This window comes from Gouania willdenowi, chromosome 4, assembly GCF_900634775.1.
Source record: "Gouania willdenowi chromosome 4, fGouWil2.1, whole genome shotgun sequence".
NCBI lineage: Eukaryota > Metazoa > Chordata > Actinopteri > Blenniiformes > Gobiesocidae > Gouania > Gouania willdenowi.
The window spans coordinates 31,532,642-31,553,264 of NC_041047.1; the positions used below are offsets into that span (position 1 = coordinate 31,532,642).

General features: G+C 36.3%; 1 protein-coding gene across 2 annotated transcripts in view; it reads left to right on the forward strand.

The window, feature by feature from the left end:
- The first annotated feature begins 5,566 nt into the window (after window positions 1-5,566).
- Window positions 5,567-20,623, forward strand: part of wwc3 (WWC family member 3) — a 54,347-nt gene continuing 39,290 nt past the window's right edge. Inside the window, exon 1 of one of the 2 annotated variants that reach the window (XM_028444826.1) lies at window positions 5,567-6,029. In XM_028444826.1, the coding sequence (XP_028300627.1) occupies window positions 5,884-6,029 (146 nt within the window). In that variant the 5' untranslated portion in view covers window positions 5,567-5,883. The remainder of the gene's footprint in view (window positions 6,030-20,623) is intronic. The other variant, XM_028444827.1, reaches the window with a different exon arrangement.

Here is a 20,623-nt window from a genome sequence, read left to right on the forward strand (position 1 = left end):
GCAGCCTGAACGCCTGCAAAAGGCCACTATTTTATTCTAAATAACACACAACACTTTAGCTAACTAATCTTTAAAATAATTAGATGAAAAAAAGAAAAAAATCACATCAACAAGTGCAAAATGAAAACATATTTTTGTCACTTATCAGTGCTGCTGCTCAGCACGTGATCACATGTGAAACGACAGTGCAGCTCTTTGTGTCTAACACAGCACTACAACCTGTGGGATGTTATTGTAGGAGGCTGAAGATCAAAGTCAATATGTGGGGAAATGTTTCCCATTCATAAACACACACTGGCTGCTGTACAAACCACAAACACAAAAACACAAAAATGCACTGATAAAATCACTTGCCTGCCAAACTCCTCCTCCTCCTCCTCCTTGGAGGAAGATAGAAAGATTGTCCTGATGCAAAGACTTCCTTGAATAACTGAAAATACTTTTGAGAGAAAGAAATAAATCATGAATGATAAATTGTGTTTTTAAAAACATTTTATTTCCTTTTGTAATATTTCAATAGGCATTTTCCAGTGAGAAATTGGTCATTATTAAAGTCTGATCAAAGTTTTGAAAGACAACAAAGCAGCCAAACCTGAGCCAATGACTGTTCCTGCCTTTCTTCTGAAAACCAATAGAGGGCGACAGACATGCATTATCATTATGACAACCAAAAAAAGGAGAAATATTTGAGAATATTTTAATATTTGATTTAGTAATGACAGAACTAACTGTGTTTGATCTTAGGCCCTGCGCTGGGTACTCCGGCTTCCTCTCACAATCCAAAAACATGACTCAGGTTTATTGGAGTCTGGAGGGGGGTCTCGGGGTGGGGTTTGATGTGTCGGTAGGGTCCTTGGCTCTCCAGGGCTTGCTCTGGTGTGTGTCTGTGGGGTGGATGGGTGCTGCTTCTTGGCTCGGGGTCTCTGGGGCATCTGGAGGGGTGGCCTTAGCCTCCTTTTACTGCCATTGGTACTCTCTTGCTGGTCTTGCAGGTTCTGGGCGGCCCCTGGGTTCACAATAGCGGCTCTTGCACACACATTGATCCCAGAGACACTGGCAAGCTTTGTAGGCTTTGGGATAAGCTTGTATTGGGCTTAACCTTGGATATATTGATCCCAACTATCATTCCTAGGTGTAAACACTCACCATCACCCTCTGTTCACGGCCACCATCACAATACTTGAACCAGGTGTTGCGTCAACCTCTTTAATCTCCCTACATTTGTCACACATTTGGTTCAGTAAATTACACCCCATAACACAATAGTAGCATCACATTTTACTTCCAGCACAACCAAAATAGTTGACTCTGCCCACTCCTTCCAATGTCCCACCCTAACTCTCTCTCCCATGCCCCTTTCTCTTTTTTATATATTGCTTTCATAAAGTTTTTCCTACCCTTCCTTAGGGGGGCTGGTGATGGTCACATGTACACAAAAAACATGTAGTGTTGACCTTAAATAGCATGTGCAGACAAGGTGAAACAACATGAATAAATAAAAACGAAAACTGCAAAAAATAAATAAAAATATCAGTCTTTATTTTAGACAATTGATTTTAAAGGTATTATGATGATCATTATTTGACATTGGCTGGTTTTGGTCAATAAATAATATTGTTAAAATATGTGTGTGATTTATTTGTCTGTTAAATTTTAGCATTGGTGTATAATTGTGGTTTGGGCTGGACACTTGGACTGTATTTGTACTGTTTTCTCTTTGTTATTAAAAACTATTGTGGTGTAATGTTTGCTCATATTAAGATGATCATGGATTCTTGTCCTGAGCATGAATTGTTTTTTTCTTCCAGTGCTTTTGCCTAAGCTCATGGTCCAAACTATGTATTTTATATCTTTTTAAATAGTGTAATTATTTTTTTCAACATTTTGAGACAAGATAACTTAGTTGTGGATCTGTCTGTAATCCTTGGCTCATTAATTTTATTATTCCAGAAACGATCAGTAACTGTCAATAAAAGCTTATTTGTACATGTTTTTCATTTTTCATTTCTGGTATAAAAACAAGAAAGGAAAAAATGGACAATCTTGAAAAACTTACTTGCAGTAAAGTAGTGTCGACAGTAATAAATCTAAAATAGCGGTACAGCGTTACAACAGAATAGTAACTGTTAGGGTCGGGTGTGTGAAACTTAATGCTCATAGGCCAAATCTAATTTAGTGCATGAAATGATTTTGTTCAGTTTGAAATTTTAATGGAAGTCAAACATTCGTAGGTAAATCACCATTTGATCTGTTTCAGTTGTCTGACTGAAAGCTTCATACCATTTATAAGTCATTTATATAAAGTCCTTGAAGTTTGTCTAAAAACTAATCTTGTTGAAATTGCAAATTTATATACTCATATAATAATGTGTTTATATGTTCTTTAATGTCTTTATACTATCAATTTTTTTACATTTATGCCTTTTTACCCTTTGTCCCTCTTTGACTTCTTATGCCATTTCTCTGCTGGAAACCAAGGCTTCTGACCACACTTTGTGTGTGTGTGTGTGTGTGTGTGTGTGTGTGTGTGTGTGTGTGTGTGTGTGTGTGTGTGTGTGTGTGTGTGTGTGTGTGTGTGTGTGTGTGTGGAGGCATATGCATAGTGACAATTAAAAGATTCTGATTCTGACTTTTTCTTTAAAAAAGTATATGGAAGTATGTCTTCTCTTCCAGACTTCATGACTTACAATTCTGTACAGGGTTCTTCATTATGAAGGTTTTAAATGCATTATTTTTCATGGTTAAGTTATATGGGGCACCGATTGTAAAGTTGCACATGCTAAAATGAACAGTAACTTTTTGCAACATTTAGCGACAAACCACATTTAAAAAGTTACTTTTGACCAGAGTTACAGCTATATTTGTGAAAACATTTTCTCGTAAAAATTGTAATGTCAACGTTAAATCGAAATGTTAAATTTCAATCGAAATATTAAATTTAAATCTAAATGTTAAATCTAAATGTTTATTCTAAATCTAAATGTTAAATATTAAATCTAAATCTAAATATTAAATTTAAATCTAAATGTTAAATCTAAATGTTTATTCTAAATCTAAATGTTAAATATTAAATCTAAATCTAAATGTTTATTCTAAATCTAAATGTTAAATATTAAATCTAAATGTTACATTTAAATATAAATGTTAAATCTAAATATAAATGTTGAATCTAAATGTTAGATTTAAATATAAATGTTGGATGTTAAATCTAAATGTCACGGGTGAAACTAAATATTTAGCTAATGTGTGAATTCACCGGAAGTACCAAAATAAAAGTTTTAGATTTAAAATTTAGGTTTTAATTTAATATTTAACATTTCGATTTAACATTTGACATTATATATATATATATATATATTTTTTTTTTTTTTTTGAGAAAAAACATGCCACAAATTTTGCAAATAATGCTGTAAATCTGGTCAAAAGTTGAGTTATTTTTAGCATGCGTAACTTAACAATCAGCGCTGCATAGAGTTATATCTTATACTTGTTAACATGGTTGAGCTCTCTGTGCTATAAGAATAAATAAAGGTTTTATATAAAGTTTCCCTTGGGACATTTTTTGTGTCCTGAAATCCCTTTCGTCATGTGAGTCACATTTTTGGACATTTTGTACTTCTGTGGTTGAAGTTGTTGAGTGCCCTGTCTTGTTTCTTATTTTTGTTGTTGTTGTATTTCTTGGATACATGTTGTTATTTCTGGTGTGAAGCCAGGAACCATCTGACTCTGACTCTTCTATGAGGCTGTGGGACTACAGTGATGATGATGATGATGATGATGATGATGATGATGATGATGATGATGAGCTCTGACTGTGGACGGAAACGCAGTAATACTCATTGCAAACACCAGATGGCAGTAAAGTAGTAATAACTAACCCTGCAGATTAAAACAGCCAAATTATATTAACAATCTGTTTAACAATGATAAATATTAGCTGGAGTGATGCTTTGTTTTTTGTAGTGGTTTACAAGCCTTAGTGATCAATACAAAACAATTCAGGAAATATCTCTCACTTCCAACAATTATTTATTGCAAATATTAAATGTTTGTATCTACTAATGTTTTCTGATGCATTTTTAACCATGTAAAGCACATTGAATTACCTTGTGTAAAAAATGCACTATACAAACAAATGTGCCTTGCGTACTATAATTCATAATACCAAAGTCTTGCACATACATAAAAAAACAAATAATTTGTAGCAGGTATGGATTTTATTGGGGAGGAATTCCCCCATAAACCTTTACTTGTTTTATTTTTTTTATTTCTAAACTACTGTTTTAATCAAAAAGCAAAACCAATTTTTTTGGAAAAAAAACAAAAAAACATTCATAATGAACTTATCTTTTTTTCAATTATCAGGCTACCAATAAATTCTATTCAATATGAAAGCACAAAATCTTGTCATTTTCTTTTCTCTGGTGAAATGCCTGTGACCCAATAAAATAGATTCAAGGCTACTTTTGGGTTCCGACTCATTAGTTGAGATCGTTATCAATGTAATGTAAAATTACAAACAGCAAAGTTAGGCTAGTTTTTCTCCTTAAAGATATCATATATATGTAAAAGACAGAGGGGACAAAAAAAGAAATACTCAAGTAAATTACAGATACCAGAAAAAAACAAAAAAAAAACTTAAAGCTGTGGTATGTAGAATCGTGAGATGCCCCATGCTGTACTTTTTTACTTTTACTCAATTAAGGAAGCATCTTCAACACTTTCACTTTTACCCAAAGTTGGTAAAAATATAGACACTTGAATACAAATTTACTCTGGTAAAAGATAAAGTATTGAAGTTAGTCCCTTACTTGAGTAAAAGAAAAAAAAAAAAGAGTACATGCTACTAAATGTACTTTAGTAAAAAAGTTTAAAAAAAAAAAAATTAAAACAAATGGCCCTTCAATAATAAGACAGGTTTTTTAAACCAACAAATTCCATATCTTCTTTAAGAACATGTAGAAAACTAAATAAGTTAGAATTTAACACTCATATCTACAGTTTGTAAATAAAATGTGTCGAGAAAAAAAAAGAAAGAAAGGCAAATGCTTCAATAAAACCCAGAGGAGCTTTAAGTTTAACATTTTTAAGAACTTGTAGAAAACTGGTACATGGAAATAAATTAAATCTGTTTCCCTTTATCAAAACCTGGATAATTGATCACTCATTATTGATACATTTTGTAAATAAAATCTTTTACCATAAAATGAAGCGACCTGCCTAACAGAAAAAAGCACCAAAATTTTGCGTCTTTTTACGTCGTGACGTCATCTTTGAAGGTCTTAAAAAGTAACGAGCTCATTTTTTAAATGTAAGGAATATAAAGTACAGATATTTAATGACAAAATTAAAAAGTCAAAGTCAAAAGTCATCAAAAAACACTCAAGTAAAGTACAGATACCAGAAAAAACTAGTGTCACCTCTGCTTTTATCAGAGTCATGTTTTATTGAAGTATTTGTACTTTTACTGGTGCTTTTGCCACCTCTGGTAGAGGTTGTTATAGTTGATCAGAGTTGTTTTGGCCGCTTCTATAAAGACACGAGCTCTCAGCTTTCCCATTGGACGGAGCAGCTTGATCCGTCCTCCGTCCGACTCTTTATGCAAATCTGCTCCCGAATATGGACACGGAGGAATGAAATATGGTGGAGGAGGCGAACATGGAGGACCAAGGACCGTGAGAGCACCGAGCCGCTGCGTTTGTGGAGGTCGGACGTCAGTAAAAAGTGGATGTACCTCCGGTGGGACGTGTTTGTTTCTACGGACAAAGCTCTGTGGGAAGTTTGTCGTCGCCTCTCTGCGGTAATGCAGTGAGGAGAGCCGTGGTTTTGGGGTGAAACAGCAGGGCAGGGGGCTCCAGCTCCAGCCCGCACCGTGTCGACGCTATGCCGTGGCTCGGCGGCAGCAGGCGGAGGGAGAGCTCCGAGCTGCCGCTGCCCGCGGGCTGGGAGGAAGCCCGGGACTACGACGGCAGGGTGTTCTTCATCGATCACAACACCCGGCAAACTTCGTGGATTGACCCCAGAGATAGGTACGCTGAGGGCCGGGGACCAAACGGGGTCTCTCTCTCTTTCTCTCCCTCTCTCACACACACACACACACACACACACACACACACACACACACGCGCACACACGCACAGAAGTTACTGATGTTAGCGAGGAAAGTTCTCAGCACAAAGTCAGGAGATGTCAGGGCTGGAGGGAGGGACGGAACCATGGAGAAAGAGAAACATGTTTTTAAACTAAAGCTGTTTGTTTGACCTCCTGATCCCGCGGTTCACTGCATGTTTACCTGCTTGTTTTCTCCTATTTATGTTTGGATTCTTCAGCAGGCTCGAATAAAACTGTCCTGTGCACGTTTCTCATCCAAAAGAGCCTTTTTAGCCTTTCCAACAGATCACTCCAAACACACACTCAGGGACCTCATCCAATGCATCATTAGCTTTACAATTGATTTATATAGAAACGATAATAACAGCACACTAGAGCTGGACGATTTATTGACATTCAAGATATATCGCGTTCTCTATTTTGGCGATACAAATAATTACAATATTACATATATTAGCGCTGGGCAATATATCGAGATTCAAGATATATTGAGTTCTTTATTTTGGCGGTATAGAAAATTGCAATATTGCCTATATTGATATATATATATATATATATATTTTATTTTTTTTTTGCATTAAAATACTTGTTTTGAAAACACATTATGCAGCTATTTGTTAATGAATGTCCCATTGTGTACTTTTTTACTCCTTTTGTGTTTTTTGTTGTCTTGTGTATTTTTTGGTATGTGTGTTCTTAGATTTTTGTTGTCCCATTGTGTGCGCGTGTGTGTATAATCTCCGTTTGTTGTCCTTTTGTTTATTTTTGTTCTTTTATGTATTTCTGTTGTCCCATTGTGCATGTTTTTCTCCTTTTGTGTATTTTATGTATTGTTGTTGTTCTTTTGTGTATTTCTCCTTTGGTCTGTTTTTGGTAATTTTTTGTGGTCATTTTGTGTATTTTTACTGTACATTTGGGAGCCACTAGTTGCCCATGTTTGTGATACACGCACAGATTAAAATAATAATAATAATAACTTACCAATCTTAAAGCATTGTGATGTTATTTTAGCCTGTATCACATTTTGCATCAGCAAATTTAGCCCTGAATTGTCTTTCTGGTCAGACTTTATTTGAAATAAAATTATTGAGATTTAAATCATATATCGCCATTTTGAGGAGCAATATCGAGTATCGAGATATGAATTTTGGTCCATATGGCCCAGCTCTACAACGCACACATAAATGTAGTACTCAGCATTAGAATCACTGAAGCCTGGATCGAGAATGAATTTGCAGTGAAAACAAATTACTACAACTTAGTGATTGGGCAAAAGTGCAAGGAATCAGTGATAAAAGTCACAATTAATAATTAATGTAAGTATTAATATCGTAACATACACAAGCCAGTGTTGTGTGTATGTAAACACATAATTGGTTTAATAATTATTATATATTGAATTAACTACAACATGTACACATGTATTATACACACATATAGCATACTACGTATTACTGGGTTCCAAAAGCTCATAATGAATAATAATAATGATCAATATAATGATATCATTCATGTGTTTCTCATATGTTTGAAATAGTTTTTTATCAGAGCCACAAATTGAAACTGATTTGGTGAAAAGTGTCTTTGGTTGTACGGTATTTAAAACAAGCACGTTTCGTCAGTAATTGTAATTAATCATGTCGTTCAGGAAATTCATAAATAAATGTTTTTATGAAGGCTCAGTCATTATTTTTGTTCATGTTCAACAAAAGTTACATTCCTTCAAGTAGGGCTGGGCAATTTTGCCTAAAAAAAATCTCTGATTTTTTAAAAAGACAAATTTGAGTTTCGATTCGAATTTCAATTTTTTATTTTTTATTTTAATGCAGTTAAAGTGACGGCAGACATCAGATATATTGTCAAAAGTGCAACTTTATTGCTGTGATTGTCCTCAAGAGTTAAAATGTATAGAACAACCCCAGAATAAAAAGTAAATGAGACTCTGTCATTCAACAATTCCAAGCTGTAACTCAGGTAACCCACAAGGGCGGAACGTGAAAAAGTCCGAAAAAACTGTGGTGGGGAAAAAATAAAATAAAAAAATAATATTATATCTTTTTAAACTCGAATATGCAAAATAAAAATCATTTTTTTATCTATAAATTTGATAAATCGATTAAATCGATTTTTTGCCCAGCCCTACCTTTGAGAGTAATCTGAGTAGTTGATTTTCCCCATCTATGCATTGAGGGGATTCCAGCTATGTTGGATAAAAATTCCAGGTCCTAATTGATCAGCTGAGAGTTTCCATCAGCTCAATATGAACTGATCCTACAAACACAGGATGCAACCCCCCCACCCAGCCTGTAGATCTCAGTCTCATGATGAACTCCTTTAAACATCCAATGATAGGACTATGATCCCTTTGATTATGGAGGCACTTATATACCTGCTTGTTTGGCATGATTGGAGAAACCCTGTCAAAGTTTGGGCTGGATCAGTAAACGCTTCAGATTTATGATTTCCAGTGACCTGAAACATTCCTGGCTCACACACTTAACACAGAGAGCTATTGTTACCCACCTCCCCTTTCCTTTTCATACAAAGAAGTCTCCTTGAGAGCAGCTGTGTATCAAAGTCGTCTCCTTTTAATCTCACAGCCATCTCCAAAAAGGCTCTGTGTGTGTGTGTGTGTGTGTGAAAACTCAAACTCCCAGAAATCTCTTTAAATATGTGAGGAATGCTTGTTGGGCCACTGGGAGAGCTCTAGGGATGTGCTTTTGTGGGGGACTGGGATTTGACCAGCCCAGAAGCAGGATCAATCAGGCATTCAAGGCAGGTTTCAGCAGCTTACCGGGAATTATAACAAGTAACTCAAATGTGTTATGAAGGGAATTGCAGAAATGCAGAAAAACAGGCATCGGGCTGAGATCTTTACCGTGTGAGGACAGCTGCACACGGCACATTCTACTCTAGATCTCTGGCAACTGATTTCCGTAGTGGGAATGTAGTAGCTGCATGTGATTTAGAGAAGAAAAACCTGATTTCCTTGCATCATCTCTGCTGTCTTTGCCAGTTGATTCGTAGCCAGTTGATCACCAATTGTTATGCAGAGATTATTGCTTATTCTCAGGTTTTACAGTCCCCAGTTAAGTAGGCTTGATAGTTTTCTTTTGTCTACGTTACCATATCGGATATCCAAGGAATTCTTTTCAGCATTTTCTGCTGGTGCTGCTCAGTCATTTTGGGTTATCTCACCATAGGAATGTCATCTTTCATCACCTCATTTCCAACAGATCACATTACTGTACATCGCTAGAACTCGCTGAGTTACAAGAGATGCAGAAAAGTGACATTGCTGTGACAATCAGATACTATGGTGGCTGTGTAAGCTCACAACATGACACAAAATGAAGAACCCCACGACACAACAAAAAACGCCCTGAGAGATACAACACAACACAGAAATACAAGCCCAACCGCACAACACAAACGCACACAACACAACACAACACAGAATGACGAATGTCACAACTCAACACAAAAGAAAAGCACACACAAATACAAACCCAACAACACAACACAAACCCCACAAGATAAACGCACACAATACAACACAGAATGACGAATGCCACAATGTAAGACAAAACAGAAGCTCACACAAATACAAACTCCCCTACACAACACGAAAGCTCACAACACAACACGGACGCAGTCCGGTAAAAATCCGCGAAGAAGAGTGAGTAAAGTATTAGGCCCGTGAAAGGATCGGCATCGACACCTCCGCTATCGTCACTCTTCTTCAAGGACTTTTACTGGTCTGCTTTCATGTTGTGTTGTAAGGCTGCTCGATTATAGAAAAAATAATAATCACGATTATTTTAGTCATAATTGAAATCACGATTATTCAAACGATTAATTGTCAACCAAAAAGTTATTTATTTTTTGTACAAAAAAACATAAAATATATTCTTTAAACATAAATATAATCCTTCAAACACTGAAAGCAAGTATGTTTACTTTTACACAAAACAAAACACTTGTGTCTTTGCTCTAGGTCTTCATCATCAAACCCAAAGTGTTCTAATCTCAGAGAGTTTGACTTGCCACTTGTTTACCAAGCGTTTTTGCTGCGTTTCTCCTGCCATGTTTCAAGACCACTAGCAACAACTTTCCTCGTGTTGGCTTTGAGAGTAGCGGGGGGGGGACTTGCATGTGCGTGGATTAAACCACTCAAAGTTAGTATTAATAACGTGTGTGCCAAGCTTTATTATTTGTAGATATCCAAAATAGTGTTTGTTTTATTTAGTGAGTAAAACATGTACATATATATATTTTTATTTTTTTTAAATATATATATATATATAATTGTTTTTTCTCGATTATGTTATTTTTGTAATCGTTGGGTGTAATAATCAGAATCGTAATCAAATTTCGATTTAATCAGCAGCCCTATTGTGTTATGGGGTTTGTATTTGTGTGCGCTTTCTTTTTGTGTTGTGTTGTGTTGTGGAGTTCATTATTTTGTGTTGTGAATTTTTACGGCCACCATAGGATACTGTAGTGTTTTAACGCAGGCCAGAGTGACAGTGGCTTGAGCAGAGTGTATGGCAGAGACGCTGTGCTGCTTCTCTCCTGCTTAGGTCTGGTTTGACAGCTGCTCTGTTTAAACACAACTACAATTGACGTCTGGTAGTTTTGTAATTGGTGTCTGGTATCTGTTAGGTCTTCATTATGTCTTACAGACTTTAAGTCAAAGTGACAGTTCACTGCATGCTCAACAGTGTAGCATGTGATTGTGATCAGATATCAGAGGTCCGTAGAACTGGCCAAACCAAGGATTTTTTAAAATTCAGTGTAGAAAAAATTTGTGCATCGAATTGACTTGAATTTAAGTTTGAACTTCCCATCTGCCTTAAAACCAAAAACTAGTGATTGATTTATAACTTTAACACAACATCAGTCTGTTTCGGACAAATCCAGTCCATCTACCTATAAAAGCAAGAATGTTCTGTGTGCGTGTATGTGTGTGTTTGTGGAGCAAATATCTCCCCGACACGGCATCTGTTCAACCTGAAACTTTGTCAACGGCTTCCAAATACCCCAAGTGTGTGCATCCGTTATTTTGGAGTAATTTGGTCAATTTAAAACGTTTATTTTAATTTTATGTCACCTGGACGGCACATTCATGTTCACCCAGAAGTAAAACCTACACATACAGATATTTATAATAAAATATATACAAAATGAGTAAAATAAAACAAACCAAACAATATTCACACAAAAAGTACACAAAATGACAACATAAATGTACAAAAAGGCTTCAAAAACACAGAAAATGACTCCAAAATACATGCATGGAAAAATTGGTTTTAAGCAGAAAAAAAGTGTTTTTAGGGTTTAGTTACTTTTACGTTCAAAATTGTTCAGACAAACAATTTCTATTTCAGGAAGGATTGTGGACAGGTGTACCAGTTCATACCAATTATCAGGGTCATTTTTAAGTTAATAATTCTGGATACACCAGTACTGGTTTATAGCAGCAGAATGTTGTGCCTTGTGCAAATTAAAACATGGATCTTTTCTCATTTCAATGAGCAGTGGCGGCCACCGTGAGCTCTGCCCCGTCTCACAGCATTCACAGGAAGCTCAGTCATTGCCTGGAGTTCAAGATTTTTGAACGAACGTTGGTAAGGATATTAATGTGTTCCTACATCATGCAAAAAAGGTGATTCTAAGCTAATTTACTGCAGTAAATTTTCTCTAAATAATTTGAAAATTGGAAACGATAATATTCACAGTTTGGAAGTGTTGCACACAGGCTTCTGTATATTGATGCTCTGTAGATTCACCAACAGTCAAAGGAAACGGCTGTAGACTCCAGCCCTCAGAGTTAAATTGAGGGATGACACACAGATGGCTGTCAGTGCTTACAGAGGCGCAGTGGTCAGATGTTTGCGCCACATACGGAACTCTATCGTCGTCTGAGGGTAATTGATGATAAGCAGAGTCCCCTGAAGACACTCTACCACCCTCTCCTAGTCCCAGATCCTCCACCACATTAATAGGTAGGGTTAGCAGGGTTCTTCTCTAGCGCTTTTGAGCACAGGTGACCCCGATGTTGTAATTTTGATCCCCCTATGGTGCGTTATCAGCACCGTAGGGTTTTTGTGTTTTTTCCCTTTTTTTAATTGGTACCGTCGTAATGATTGTTGCACACTTGGACACCAAAGGGACGTCCAGACATGCACTCTCTTTTTTATCTACATAACCGAGAAACACATACATCAGACAAACCTTCTATTTAATACAGGTAGATTTGCTCTGCTGTTCCGTCTTCACCTGAGGACCAAGAGGACCCCTGCCCCCACTTAGCTGCCCCTAATGCTGCCTGTGAACATCCTCCGTTTGGTACCTGTAATTACCGTGCAAAATAAACGGTGTGCTTCAACCGGTACGTAGCGTTTAGCGTCACAGGAAGCTGTTAGTCATGTTTATGAAAAAATAAAATAAAACCAAGCTTTGTCAGTTTGCGAACCATACATGGTAGGGCAGACAAGATGAGAGAATGTTTCTCCAGGATCCAGTAAAAAACATACATATCTTCCATACTACATATACACATGCATAACTCACAACGGATCATTCTACATGCGCACGCATGGATGTGAATACCGTCGGGTTGAAACGTGTTCATGTTTAAAGAGATATCGGCTTCATTCGGGACGTGTTCTCTTGGACCGTGTTAGGTCTTTTTTTGGCTTGGTGTTTTATAGGTTGCGACCGCATTCCGCCGCTTGTGAATGTGAGGGAGTGGAAGAGTTTGTGATATTTATTGCTGGACGTGAACACAGCATTGCTCACACAAGAACATAATGATGTCAGTAGCTGCGTGTTAAGTATAAGTATGATAAAAAGCTGTTGAAAGTATAGCTCTACTTTTCAAAATGCAATGCTCTCTGCGATATTTGTGACTCGGAGTGAAAGGCTAGTGGTGGGAATGCTTCTAATCTGAGGAAGCACCTGGTTAAACACAAGATTTTTCTCAAGGCTGAAACTGTTCAGAGCAGCTTTCGATACAGTCAGTGTGACGCGAACTCGACTCGGCTCTTGCCGACAAAGTTGACAGAACTGCACAAAAAAACAAAGATAAACAGGTAATGTAGTTCACAGCAAAAAAAGTTTTCTTCACTTTCAGTTTTAGCTTGTAATACTTCAATTTGTAAAATATTATACTATTTATCTTGACTCCATCCTCTTCTGCTGGTATGTATTAAACTTATTTACCCTCCATCACACAATTTTTCCATAAGGGAAAGGAATAGGAGTATGTAGAGCTTTTATGAGATTGTATTAATAAACAAACACAAAAAAGTACAATAATTGTTGAGTACTGATACTATTCCCAGATACCGGGTATTGATACTGTTGCACTTCAAATGTAAAGGTAGCAATTTATAGCTCCCATTTTCCAATAGCCTCTGTAACTTCGTTGTAGGTTGATTGGACATTGGCCCACTGCTTATTAAAGTCTGTAAATTTTTTCCAACATTGCTTTGCTCTCGGGTGAGATTTTTTCCTGAATAAATTAAATTAGATACCAGTGCAGATTTAATCGATAAATTAGAACTGCATATTCACAGTTATAGTTTTTAATGGATTGCTCTAAAGAAATGAAATGTTCATCTAAAGTCAGCCAAATGAATGAAATAACCCAAGTTCTTCTTACTGACAGGTTGGAAACACTTGGAATATGTCATTCATGCGCATTAGTAACTGTGTTCTGCAATGAATGAGAACACTGCTGGAGGTTCACATGACAGGTTTACAAACCCTCAGCTCCATCAATCAAGACACAGTGAAAACAACCCTGTAAGTAAAATAATGTAAAAATAAAAATGATTTTAAAATTTACAAAGAAATAATCAAACACAGGGTAAAAGCAGCTTAAACTCAGTGTGCAAATAATGAAAGGAGTCATTTATGATGGAGTAACAACCACTAAAAAATAGAGGTTTTGATTCAATAAATTTGATTATTCTGCTATTGGTTTTAGGGTAAATAGTAAGCATGATCATTAAAAGCATGATAAAGTCTTGCCATTAGAAAAGTGAAAGTACAGACACTGATGACCCTTTTTACAGTTTCACATAGGCCTGGATAAAATCTCGAGATTATATTGAGATTTGTATTTTGGCGATATAGAAAATTACAATATTGCCTATAATGTAACATTCATCCATCCATTTTCTGACCCACTTGTTCCAGTTTTTCAAAGTGGCGGGGGTCTGCTGGTGCCTATCTCTGACCCACACTGGGCATTATCGCCTATAATCATATATTTTATAGCTAATTTTGTATTAAAATACTCATTTTAGGACTTGCTGCTTTCACTACATCTTATCGCCCAGCCCTAGTTTCACCTAGTATCCCCCAACTTTAGTTTATCTTTATCGACAGTCCAGAGAAATTAAAACTTGTAAACAGGCTCGATAGTTTTAGTTATTGAATGAAATGATAACACATATTATATGACTACATTTGATTCTTGTGATGTTTAGTTGGAGAAATGGTTCCTAATTCTCATTTTCTTAAAGCTAGCTGACAATGACTGAGTCATCTGCGTATTTGATAATAAATCTGTTTTATGACAGCTCTGGCACATATTCTAGTAAAGAATAAACAATGGGAGCTAGCCCAGTGGTGGCCCTGTAGAGAAGATGTAAGGTGATCAGAGAACATGTGCTTTGTTTTTACTCTCTGTGTCCTGATGGTTAAAATAGGAAGGCTAGTCAAACGCCCTCATTTAAGTTTAATGCTCACGTCTTGTAAAACCAAGTTTACGGTATTTATTTATTTTTTTACTTCCTGGTTGAGGACACAGAAAAACCCAAGACCTCAGGGCCCACTCAGCCCTGCAGCCATTGTTACTGTAATCTCCAAAGGGACACTGACATGGATGTGAACGGGCCATTTTCCAACATACACAGAAACTGAAAGCTACATACAATTCTTCACCGAGCACATGGTTATTGTTAGCACATACAAAAACAGTGCAGATTGAATCCTATAGAAACATTTACAAAGCAATGCATCAGGAGAGGAACTAGCTGAAACCACACATTGGGATCATTCCATCTGTCCACAAATCTCCCTTTATTTTTGTTCAATCATAATTGTTTAAAAAAGCTGTTTCATTTGATAGATTGGCTGTTTGTGTTATTAAAAAAAGAACTTTCATGCATAATTGTGTGAAAATACATTTATCAGTTTAGAGATTCTCGGATGGCTGGCTGCACTTCTGTTGGGTCATCACATGTGTAAAGAAAGAGTACTGATATATCCTACTCAAGTAGAATTACTGTTACTTGATTGAAATTGTACTCAAGTACAAGTAAGTCATGCATATAATATTTGCATACAAGTAAAAAGTAGTTCAATTGAATAGTACTCAATTAAAGGTTAAAGTATAAGTTACTACTTACTTTCACCCCCCACATTTATTTTTCGGTAATAAATCTTGCCACGGTTCCTTTACATACAGTAAACATCTCACGTATAAACTTAAAAAGGAAGAGACCAAATTTTGCACAATTGTAACTTTATTTATTTTCCACAAAGGCGTCTGTATAAAATACGGACGTGATGCATTTGATTGTTGTCTGGCCATTTTATTTTTTGTAGTTTCACAATAAAACAAAAAATTAGTAATTTACTCCATAACGGTTGGGTGTAAAAATGTAACTAATTCTTTTACTGTGAAATAACCATGGAACTAAACATAACAACCCTGGATCAACCTGTCACTGCGAATGCACTACTCATCAATGCACTACTGCACTATTATCTTATTATTATTGTATTTTATTTTATTTCGTTATTATTATTATTATTATTATTATTATTACTATTATTATTATTATTATTATTATTATTATTATTATTACTATTATTATTATCTTGTTATTTTATTCAGTTTGCACATATTAGTCATATTATATTTATATTTATGTTTATACTTCTTTTTTTATTTATTTTTCTTTATTCTAGTTGATTGTTATTATTTAATGTTACACTATCTGAGAGAGCACAGGTCACCAAGACAAATTCCTCGTGTGTATTCATACACTCTTGGTCAATAAAGTTGATTCTGATTCTGATTCTGATTTTAAAACAAACTTAAAGCTATAGTTGGACAATGTTTTTTTGGCTTCTAATTCCGGGTGGATCATCAAGTGATATGGTGATATGTTTACGGAAGGACGTTGTACGTGCTCGTGCGAACCAGGTCCTTTGAAAATTGATTTTCACTTACCGGTACATAGACGTTCCCTCATGGAAGCAGGTAGTGTGTTGCATTTGCAGAGGGCGTTTCTTTTCTAAACTTCCGGAAAATCGTCCACTATACCTTTAAGTACAAGTAAAATTTCTGATTTAGATATTGACTCAAAAATGTACCCATAAATCAACTCAATTATAGGAACGTGCGTACTTACTTTCACCTCTGTTTGGTCATGTTCGGAGGTTGTTTGCAATACATTCATAAAACACTTTTAAAATTGAATTTGCCATTCGTAATTACTCAAATATATATGATTTATAAGAATTATATATATATTCGGCCGAATATTGCAAAAAAAGCCACATTAGGTTTAGTGAATTAAAAGCAAGGCCGAATAGTAGCGTGTGACGCAATCAAACACCTTTTGATTTTGAGTCGAAAAAATGCAGCAGCAGCTCCTCCTTTCCGCACACAAACACAGCCAGACTCATTCCTTTCCGCTTACCGCGTAAAAGTTGGAAGCCGTCCAATTCCACAACAGAGTTTGTTGTTAGCGCTGTGAGCTACGAATCTGTAAACATCCCCATCGTTTCCTCCTTACACTACTCCGGGTCTCGCTGCACAGGCTGGTGTAGCATTAGCAAGGAGTGCTAAGAGCTGATGTGTGTGAACCATGGGTCCGTGGCTCCAAGCAGTGACTCCCAAAACGATCTGCAGCAGAAAAAGTAGTGCAGTTTGGGCGTCCAGTAGTGCAGTCTGCATTTACATACATGGCATTAAAGTATAATATATATTTTATATTAAACAGCAGTGTTTGTTTTAGCTGTTAGATAGTTGGAGCTCACATTCTAGGAGGCATGTTAGGTGTATTTGGTGACATCACCTGCCAACGTGGGCAAAATCCAACTCGCCCGTTTAAAGCTGACTGAATAACAAGGGAGGGAGGAAACATAACTTTTTCAACTTTGGCCCTCTGAATGAGGCTAAAGGAATGTATATCACTGTATCAAAACCATTATAAAGTTATTTTTTTTCATCATACCTCCCCTTTAATGGACTTTCGTTTTTTTTGGAATGCATGTTTTGTTTTATTTGAAGGGCTAATATAAATGAAAAACTTTGTTGTGCTTTTTTTGAAAAGCAAAGACTACTGGAATATTTAAAAGATGTCAGAATATTCAATAAAAAATCACTTTCTGACCTAACTCAGGCCACAATATAACATGGAAATGTCTCACATGTACTGTATGTTGTGGGATAATACCACAAGTTTACACACTATTTTTCACTGTAAAACTGGTGGCTGAATGTTTATAAAGTGTTACAGACAAATATGTCCAATATTGCCATTAATCCGATTCAAATTCTCTTTCAGTGTAACTCTCGTGTTTCCTTATTGTTTGGTATGCTTTTGGGAAGTTTAATAGCCAGTTAAGTCATCTAAATAGGGAAAGACGACAAGACGTAAACTAAACAGAAAAGTGCAAGTGATGCGGACGTGATCTGAAAATGTGTCGTATACGCTGAAACAGAATTGGGAAAATTTTCAAATTTACTGTTATTAATGAACTTACAGTATTTAGTTTGGTTTAGCTTGAGGCTTGTATGTTTGAATGAATTTATTCAGCCTGCTGTGACCAATAATTGAACCAAACTAAACTAAAGAAAATTATTGATTAGCTGATGGTGTGTAGTGAAAAATTGGATGAATGTGTGAACAGTGCAGATAGTTGGAAAACCAGATTCCAGAGACTAGTTTGCTTTATTGCATATGTGCTGGTTCCTGTCCTGAAATTGAAGAAAGCTGAAACTATTTGAATAGAGATTGTTTTCACTTGATGATCATGCCTTTGATGAGCAGCGGATACTCTGAGCAGCGCGGCTGGCTCCTACAGATAAGACGAGCACTTCTGTGGGTCTTTATTGTTACATTGGAATGAAGGTTATGTTAAGCATGCCTACATTAATGCCCAGGGGCTCTTCTTGCTTGCGGCCCCAGACAAAGCAACAGAAAAGAGGCAGTTCCCACGTGTCCACCTCATCCTCTCATCCTGGGCCCTGGAGGCCTCCTTTATTAGCCCTGTTATGCAACAGCCGTGGCTGGCCTGCCGCTCCGCTAAGGGAGGCTTTTATGATTGGTCACAAAGCACACCAAATTCAATTATTCTGGAAAGGGTGAGATGTGTTTCAAGCACCAAAAGGGTATTCACATGTGCTGAACCCTGCTGTTATTTTGCTTCCCCCAGTGTTTTCATTATGAATGCTGTTTTTTGTCTTTTTGGTGGGGGGAGGTTTCAAACATGCCATGGCTTGATCCACTGTCATTTTGGCCCTATGCATTTTGTTTAGAGGGCACAGTATGGTTGTGTTAAGCTCTTGTTGAAGAGACTCCAACCATGTTGTATCCATCCCTTGGATCTCCAACTGACAAAACTGTTGTTTGAAATGTTTTATAAAGCCTGATTTATTGCTTTAGTTCTGCTCTGAATGCATGTTTTTGGTATTTCTGTCACAACCCTGCACTGCAGGTTGACCTGTGTGTTCCTTTCGTTTCATGTGTATTTTGCGAAGAATGCAACCTAAACAGGACATGCCAGATTTGATCGACCAACCTCAAGTCCTGGGCCACCATTGTCTGTTTTCCCCCTGCCATACATCCGCACCATTCTTATTCAAAAGCAACAAATATGTATGTTTGCAACACTGGCTGCGGCATTAAATGTGCTTATCACCTTGCCTCTTCGACAGTCAAAAATGGTCCACAATAATCCTCATATTTTATAGATATATAAAAGATTAAAAAAAAAACAAAAAAAAAAAACATTCAAGGCCAACTTGTCTGTTTTGTGGCTGCTAACTACATCACAGTGGCCATGGTTACAAGATGTTTTTTTTTATTTGACATTAACTATTCAGAATTAAATAATTTGGAAATAAAGTATTCTGCTTCGTGTTTACATGGAAATAGTAATTCCTAATTGAGGTTTACATGGAAAACACGTTTATTCGCCTTTATTCTATTACGCTTTTCTACTGGAAAAAAAATATAACAGACCTTTTCAGCCACAACATAGATAACCACATAAGTATTATTTTCACTTTTATTTTGACAATAGTTTTGAAGCAGCAGCTCGACAATAACATGCTGTTTCACGTTGGTCAGCTGAGCAGGAGAAGGAGGCAGAAGATCAATCAAAGCCAGCGGTTAGTGTTTTACAGGATGTTGAGACTACAGAATAGTCTCAACTTGAGTCCAACGCTATATTCGGGCGGCCATCCTGTGATATGTGCTCGCCCGCGCGTCATTGCGACAGGATGAGCATGTGCAGAACAATGGTGATTAATTTAAATTGAAATGAAGGTATACAAGTTCAAATAATTATTCAGTTCTGAATAAAAATCAGAATAAACCAGCTGAATACTTCGGATTTAAGTTTAATTTGGAATGTCCGTTTGTATTCAGAATTAGGTGTTGCTGTTTACAAGGTCACAATCTTTTTAAAGAGGATTTAATTTTTATTCTGAATTCAAGCTCTCATGTAAACATAGCCAGTGTTAGACTAAGTACCCTTAATCACAACTTTTGAAACAATATTTGGAAAAAGCTTCAGCAAAATTAGGCGTTTTATGTCGTAACAATCGCAGAAATTGGTCGCGAAATCCTAAAGGTACTGAGAAATAGGAAAAGGTCATGTTACCTAATTATTTGTAGAAAACATTTATATATACAGTATATATATATATAATGAATAGCAACTTTCCATTCATTTCATATAATTTTAAGGAAGAAATACTTTATCGGGATATATGTTGTTATCAGGATATAAATGTACCTGTATCGTGATATAACATTTTCTCCAAATCACACAGCACTAGTTGACAGAATTAAATGTGGTGACATCTAGTGTCGGCATGTGTGTGGCACTGATGATACGTTTAATATATTATATTAATATGTATTACTTCTAAGACCTCACTCTCCTTACAAAGTCCACTTTCCACTCTGTCTTCCATCATGGCTGTTTTTTCCTTCATGTTGCTTCCCCTGGGACGCAGAATCGTGAAGTTTATCCCATTTCATTTCAATGATGTAAAGGTTGGATAAATGAGACCAGGTATCAGATGTTTATTTGTTGATTGAGGACCACATATGAAAGTCTCCTGTTCGGATTTGAGAAAAAACTGGATTTGTGCTGTTCAAACTGTCTTCAACAGATCGGATACAGATTGCATACTGCATGTAACCTAAAAGACTGAGTTATCATCATGAAATCGTTCTCATGCACAAGG